General features: G+C 35.9%; 2 protein-coding genes across 2 annotated transcripts; one reads left to right on the forward strand and one right to left on the reverse strand.

Moving 5' to 3' along the window:
• Window positions 1-738: 738 nt before the first annotated feature.
• LOC137952660 (probable F-box protein At4g22030) lies at window positions 739-1,995 on the reverse strand. The gene has a single exon (XM_068799724.1). It carries the CDS (start codon window positions 1,993-1,995, stop codon window positions 739-741), a length of 1,257 nt encoding a protein of 418 aa, XP_068655825.1.
• A 3,830-nt stretch (window positions 1,996-5,825) lies between these two features.
• LOC137952661 (late embryogenesis abundant protein 2-like) lies at window positions 5,826-6,537 on the forward strand. Its single transcript, XM_068799725.1, has 2 exons — window positions 5,826-5,948; window positions 6,025-6,537. The coding sequence occupies exons 1-2, from the start codon at window positions 5,826-5,828 to the stop codon at window positions 6,535-6,537; spliced, it is 636 nt and encodes a 211-aa protein (XP_068655826.1).
• The last annotated feature ends 1,019 nt before the right edge of the window (window positions 6,538-7,556 follow it).

Below are 7,556 nucleotides of genomic sequence, written 5' to 3' on the forward strand. Positions count from 1 at the left end.
TCTTGCCATGCCTGCTCTGCCGCCATTCCCCACTACTGGCTGCTATTATTTTATTTTTTATTATTTTAAATATAAAGTAATAAAAAGTGTACCGATAAATTTTATTTTTAAACTCTAATATTAATTTTTCATTTTTTTAATTAATAAATATTTTAAATCGATAATAAATGGTGTTAAATAGGTAAGAGTAAGATTTTTTAATAATTTATTAATTTAAATATAAAATAATAAAAAGTGTATCGATAACTTTGATTTTTAAACTCCATAATAATTTTTTTGAATAATTTTTTTAATTTATAAATACTTTAAATTGATGATGACATGATTTGCCAAGCTAAATGTTAAACTGAGGTTTTTTGTGTCATTTAATGATGTGGCATCCTACATGGGTGATGATGTGTCAGTTAAGGTGTCATTCGACTGACCATGTGCTGATGTGGCAACATGTGATCCGTCAAAGCTTACCTGTTACTTTTAATTGTACACAGACAGGTCAAAATTAGGTATTTTCCTAAATAAGTTCATAAATTCGTCATTTATCTAATTATGTTCCACACGAAGGAATTACTCTTGGGAGAACAAGATGTGATCCTCTAGATTCTATTATTTATATGAATGATCATCTTCTTCATAGGCCGCTGCTGGTGAATGTCCATTGGACTTAGTTACTGGTCGGGATCTGGTCGGAAACACCAGAATTGCGAGAAAATAAAAAGTTTGCGAAAGGAAATTACTGTATCAGAACAGCTTTCCAGCAAACTCGGTTACTGTATCATCGTCTTTCTCATGTGAAGCAGAACCAAGGTTTCTGAGCTCTGATAGGCTTCTTCCCAGCTGCAGAGCCAACTTCATTTCAAACACTTCTCCGTTGTCCCTCCTCTCGACCCTTTCTTCCCTCAAGTTTGAACTAATCGACTCCTTCAGAAGCGTATAGTAACCGGCACAGTTTCGATAAATCTCGAAGATCATCCCAATCTGCCCGCCATGTTCCAGTGTGTTCACCACGCTGGCCATGGCTCCGCCGAGAACACCAGCCACTGGAGCCCAGGATCCCTGAGAGAAGATCCCAGCAAATGCAGCCCCGATTGCAGCTAGACCGGTTAAAACTGGGCCGGAGATTGCCAGGACGCGATTAACTGTCAACACCAATTTGCCAAGTCTCATGTACTCGTCGATATCTTCCTCCTCCAAAACTCTGCGTATTTCTTTCATGTCTTCCTCTAGCTTCTTACTCCACCCGTTCTTGTTAACGTTCCCGCTGTCATCCTTGTTTTGCACTTCTGGTTGTGGCTGTAAATGGGTTACTGAAGGCCACCAAACGGTTGGCTCAACTCGTCTGGGGAACTTCTCAAGCATTGCTGAGAGTAAGGGAAGGGGGTAGGCATTGTCGATGGCCAGAATCCTCTCCATGGCTTCCTCTACATCAGCAGCATCGGAACGCTGAACGGCAAGGCTTGTGGTGATCTTGGAGTAGAGCTGGCGGAGCAACCGACCGGCGTTTCTCTGTTCCTCGGCAAGCTGAGACGGCTGGATCTTGTTCACGACCACCAACAGCGCCGTGGCAGCTAAATACAAGAACGTGGCAGAAAGTCCGAAGGCTACTCGAGCTCCTCCCACAACAGCGGGGACGGCCGAAAGTCCTGTCATGGTGGCTGCGGAGAGCGTCATGGCATTGATGGAGATCAGAAGAAGCCTATTCCAATTATCTCGCTGCTCTGCCACGTTGTAATGCATCTCAGCACGATCCGCGACTATGTCTGCAATCGCTAGAAGCTTAGTAACCGCAGTCGCGTCATCTGGGATCATCCCCATTAAGCTATGTCCTGCAATGGTTTTCATTTTCTCCGTATGATGTTCAGTTAAAACAATCTCGATCGGTAAACGGGTGGCTCTTTCAAAACAAGACGATGATGCTCGAAGTCTGGCAAGTGCTACTGTTTTCACCTTATAGAAAGAAGGGAAACCAGTTGCAGTAGGAGCTGGCACAGACGCCATTGTTGCTGCAGAGATGAACTGGCTTTCCCTTATTTAAATTAATAAAGAAGAGCTTCATCATGGTATAGAGAGTTAATTAATTTCTTGAACATACCCAGAAACTCCTATCTGGAAATCAGAATAAGCGAGTGAAGGCACATGCAGATGCTCTTGACCCCTGCAGAAATGCCAAGAAGGTCCAGAACTCGAAATCAAAGAGCATTCAAGTTGCATATTTTATATTGTGGAATATTCGTTTCCAACCAGTATACTTCCATTTCTGGACCCTTTTTTGATGTTTTTAAAGATGAAAGTAAAGACAACTTCACGTTTTGAATGGATAACACGACTTAAGATATCGTTCTATCATAGCATGCTACATGTTTTTATATTATCACATAGATGTTTTGTCACCATTAATGCCCATGCTAGTAGACCAAATGTTTGAATTTTTTCCTGACCAAATCACTGTGAACGGTGAACGATGATTCCCCTTGGGCCGGTTTATTCGCATGTTTTTTAGGGAATTATATTATATTTTTTTAATAATAGTATAAGTAACCGACTTGGTATCTCGTACCCAACTTTGACCGATCAACTATACATATATACCATATGTAACACATAAGCTTTGATCGCTTATGTAGCACATCAGCACCTAAAGAACCACTCAGCCATGCCATTGCATAGCCATATCATCAAACGCCAAGTTAGCCCTCCATGTTATCTTACTTTTTTTTCTCCCTTTTTCTTTTCATGATTGATTTAAGTTATGTTTTTATTAAAAATATTAATCTCTGCTTTTAAAAATCTTACACAGTTCATTTCATTACATTCACTTTAATATAATAAAAATATAAATTTTGATTATTAATTATTTATTTTTTAATATGTTAATACCTAATTCAGTCTTAAAAATTCTTATTTATTGGTACATATTTTACAACCTTCTTTTTTATAATTAAAAATATAAAATTATTATATTAATTAATTAAAACATTTTATTCTTACCTATTTAACACCTTTCATTATTGATTTAAAATTTTTTTATAGAAAAATTTATTTAAAAAATATTTTAATGTTTAAAATTCTAATTTATTGGTACGCATTTTATTCCCTTATATTTATATTAATAAAAATATAAATATTTATATTAATTGATTAAAAATATTCTTCTAATATGTTTAACATTTTTTAATCGATTTAAGACATTTTCTAATTTAAAAATAATTAATATTTTTTTTTCAAAAAAATTCATTAAACTTAGTGGATCGTGGTGATGTGGCATAGAATATTGATAATGACAAAGTTGTTCAATAGCATGGTATCCTACATGGATAATAACGCGGCTATGCAATGATATGGTGGACGATATGTCATTTGGTTTTTTCAGGAACTGATGTGCCACTATGTAAGCATTCAAATTTTACCTATAGCCTTTGACTGTATACATGTGCAATTGATTGATCAAACTTAGGTATTTATGTTATTAAATTAAAAAGTTAATTATTTATATTATTATTTTTTAAAATGGATAGTATATAGTAAAATTCCCTTTTACTGTGAGTTAAGGAACTAGGTCATCCAAAGTTTTGATTTGAAAGTCAGATGAGACCAAGGCTAATAATAGAATTGCCAAAATAGGAGTGATTCCATCCACAATCCAACTCATATATAAAAAATACTGAGTAATCGACTCAGTCAATGACTCAACAGGGACGGTAAGAAAAAAGATACTAACCCGGGTCAATATTATCCGTAAAATAAAAAATAAAAAAATATTAAAAAAGGAAAAATAAAGAAAAGGAAAAATTAAAAATAAGGAAAAAGAGAAAGAATAAAAAAATAATAATTAAAAATATATTAATTAACTATTACAATATTAAAAATGAATAAATAATAATAATAAATTAATTCGACTACGAAAATTAATTGAGTCACTTAATTAGTTAATAATTTAATTATAATGGATTTAATTAATTAATTACTACATGTTCGATTGGAATATTATTAGTTATCTCATTAAATAGGTCAATCAACTAGTCAATTAGCACAAATCATTGCATAATTGATCATTTTCTTATCTAATAAGTAATTATTAAATAATTAAATTAATTAATTATCAATTAATTAACTAGTATTAGCGATGATCAACTAGTATGTCATTCTGGTTGTTTGCACCAACTCTATTAATCCTATTAACCATATTAATTGAATCAATTGAGTAGTTAATTATATCATTAGAATGTATTCAATTAATTAGAATAATTACTACTTGTTCTATTAAATAATTTATTAGTTATTACATTAAATAGGTCAATTAGCAGGTTAATTAGAATAAATCATCGCTTAATTGATTATTTTCTTACCTAATCAATAATTATTGTTGATTTCTAACGCGAAAGATCTCAAGGGAATGAAAGAATAAAGGAACTCTAGCTCTTGGGAAAGAGGAGAGAAAAAACCAAAGGAGAGAAGGAAGGGGAAAAGAGAGAGAGAGAGAGAGAGGTGTATGGATGAATTTGACCTAAGAGGAAAAGGCTTGAATGTCTTGAAGTTGTATTTATAGGTGTGTGAAGGTGTTTACAATGACTATAATGCCCTTCGGGGTACAAGCTTCAAAAAGGAAAGGACATAAGAGGACATACACCAACTTGCATAACTACAATTTTATGTCATCTCTATGAAAGTTTTCCTTATTTACTAGTTATGTCACCCCTACACATGTGGATGTCTTTTAACACTCTCCCTCAAGCTAGTGTTTGTATCTTCACTTCATAAATAATCTTAGTAAAAAAACTTGTGTGCTTGGAAAAGAAATTTTAATTGGCTTTCTTGTATTCATCTTATTCTTATTCACATCTTGCTTGTAATCTTCTTGTTTTCATCTAATTCTCTCCCTTACTTGGATATTCTAATCACATAAAATTCGGAAGGAGACGCAACTACTGCAACACTCAACTTCCAATCTAAATTGTTACATGTAAAGAAAATAAGAAGAAAACGTCCACCAAATTAATAGAGTAATGAATGTGACCTGACTTGATTTAACTTGTAGAATCATTCATAGTAGATTTTGTCACCTACCCCATGCTTCATACCTCTCATTTTATTCTCCCTCTTAAATTGGCAGGTAGTGGCAATGATCCTAACTTGAAAAAAAAAATAGTTGTAATAATTATCTCCTCCATCAAGGTGTCCTAAGAATAAGTACTCAATCGGACATGGGTCATAAAGCAGGAGTCGAAACCAACCTCAAAAGATTTTGAAGAAAATAATGATAATAAAAACTAAAGAGGGTAATGCCTGTTACTCAAAAGACGATAATGAAAATGGACAAGATCACCCATATATAAAAAAAAAAAAAAAGACCAACGGAAGCATGTGTTGGACTGAAGAGGGTAAATAAAAGTAAAAAAGAATGGTAAGAGAAAGGTAACTCAGTAAAAGGATAATGAGGATTTAACAGAAAAGAAAATAACCACTACTGTAATGAAAAAACACCCATCGCATAATGGGTTTGAATTATAATTTGGGAAAGTCAATTATTGAGTAAAAAATAATTTCTCTGCTAGATTTAATTTTTTTTATTTTCAAAAGAGAATAATATTTAAATTAAACGTAAACATATAAAATAAAAACCACTTTACCAAAAAATGAAATAGAGTCGAACTAAGTCCAAACGTGTGGGCTGATGACAGCTCCTCAAATGGCTCTCAGCATGCCAGATACGTGTCTCTTCTCTCACACGTGTCCCTTCAAGCATCTGCCACCTTTTTCCTAACTGTTCTTATATTTGTACTGCGAAAGCCCACTGCCACTCGACGCGGAACGGCGAAATCAAGGCAGCCATGTCGATTGCAAAAACTGCTCTGTTCAACATCTCCAAGTCCGTTTCACACCCTTTGCCGCCCCTCCGTTCCTCCACTCGGAAAACCAAAATCTTCTTCACCTCCGCCTCCAAGTCCTACGATGTAAGTTATTTTGTTCGTCTTTGGACGGGGAAGAGTGATTGATTAGTATTGAGTTTTGTTGCTGAATCTTTTTCAGGCACACAGTGCACCGGAAGAAGCTCGAGATGAGCGGTTGACGGAGGAGGCGAAGCAGAAGATGAAGGAAACCCGGGAGAAGGCGTCGGGGGTGTCGGAAAGGGCGAAGGAGGCGGCGCAGGAGAGCAAGGAGAAGGCGAAAGAGTACGCGAGAGAAGGGACTGAAATGGCGAAGGATAGCAAGGAGAAGGCAAAAGAGTACGCGGGCGAAGGGGTGGAAAAGGCGTCGGATATGTCGGAAAGGGCAAAGGAGAGGGCACAGGAGAGCAAGGAGAAGGCCAAAGGGACGGCCCACGAAGGGAAAGAGAAGGTCAAGGAAGGGACGATGAAGGCGGCAGAGGCGGTGCAGAATCTGGGAGAGAAGGCGAAGCAGACGGTGCAGGGTGCTTGGGGAGCGGCTAAGGACACGACGCAGAAAATAAAGGAGACGGTGGTGGGGAAGTCGGAGGAGGACTGGGGGGAGACGACGGCGGAGAAGGAAGCCAAGGAAAAGCATAAGGACAAAGAAATGTGAGAGATGATGAGAGACGCCATGCCATGGCACAAATATATTTGTTGTTTTTTTTCTTCGAATTCAGACTTCTCTGAGAGTCTTTCGGTGGTTTTACAAGTTGGAGCAAAAATGAAAGAGAAATAGCATGAACTATCTATCGATCTTATGATACAGATGAAGTCACGAAGACATGATATTAGGCAACATATGGACCGATTTTAGTCTTTTTATCTCTGATGGTGGAATCTAAAGTTTCGTCTTCAACTTGTCATATTAGGCAACCAATGGACAGAATTTAAGATAATCAACTCTTAGTAAGAACTAAACTTCTAAACGTGTGCGGAGCTTGTAGAAACAAGAAATGTCAACATTGAATGCAAGGATTTTGGATAATATGGAGGATTGGAGCTTATACTCATGCAAGGGTAAAATAAAACCCTTGTAGCACATAAATCTTTATAGAAGGCTTAGGGTTAAAATTGTTGCACTGATCTATGATCGATTTTTTGAATCCTCATGGCCTGTTAGAATATATCTGAATAGCTGTTTTTGAATCCTCATGGCCTGTTAGAATATACCTGAATAGCTGTTTTTTAATCCTCATGGCCTGTTAGAATATACCTGAATAGCTGTTTTTGAATCCTCATGGCCTGTTAGAATATACCTGAATAGCTGTTTTTTAATCCTCATGGCCTGTTAGAATATACCTGGATCATTCCGAAATTTCTTCTTTGATGCAAATTTCTTTGATGCGGAATTATTATGACGGAACATAATAGTTTTATGATATTCTTCAACTAAATCACATTTATTCCACTACAGAATAGGAATCACATTTATTCCACTACAGAATAGGATGGTTTTATTATGATCTTCTTTAATTAAATCACCCTTATTCCCGTAATTATGATCTTCTTTAACTAAATCACCCTTATTCCACTACGGGTTTTATTATGATCTTCTTTAACTAAATCACCCTTTTTCCAGTTTTATTATGATCTTCTTTAACTAAATCACCCTTTTTCCACTACGGGACCAAG

The sequence above is a fragment of the Aristolochia californica genome, unplaced genomic scaffold (assembly GCF_029961685.1).
Source record: "Aristolochia californica isolate CCGP_79_NKW_82.1479 unplaced genomic scaffold, dmAriCali1.0.hap1 SCAF_16, whole genome shotgun sequence".
Classification (NCBI taxonomy): Eukaryota; Viridiplantae; Streptophyta; class Magnoliopsida; order Piperales; family Aristolochiaceae; genus Aristolochia; species Aristolochia californica.

Bases quoted from the DNA above. Each gene is read 5' to 3' on its own strand.
- LOC137952660 (XM_068799724.1), bottom strand. From the start codon at position 1,995: ATGGCGTCTGTGCCAGCTCCTACTGCAACTGGTTTCCCTTCTTTCTAT.
- LOC137952661 (XM_068799725.1), top strand. From the start codon at position 5,826: ATGTCGATTGCAAAAACTGCTCTGTTCAACATCTCCAAGTCCGTTTCA. The intron at 5,949-6,024 runs GTAAGTTATTTT...AATCTTTTTCAG, and splicing joins CCGCCTCCAAGTCCTACGAT to GCACACAGTGCACCGGAAGA.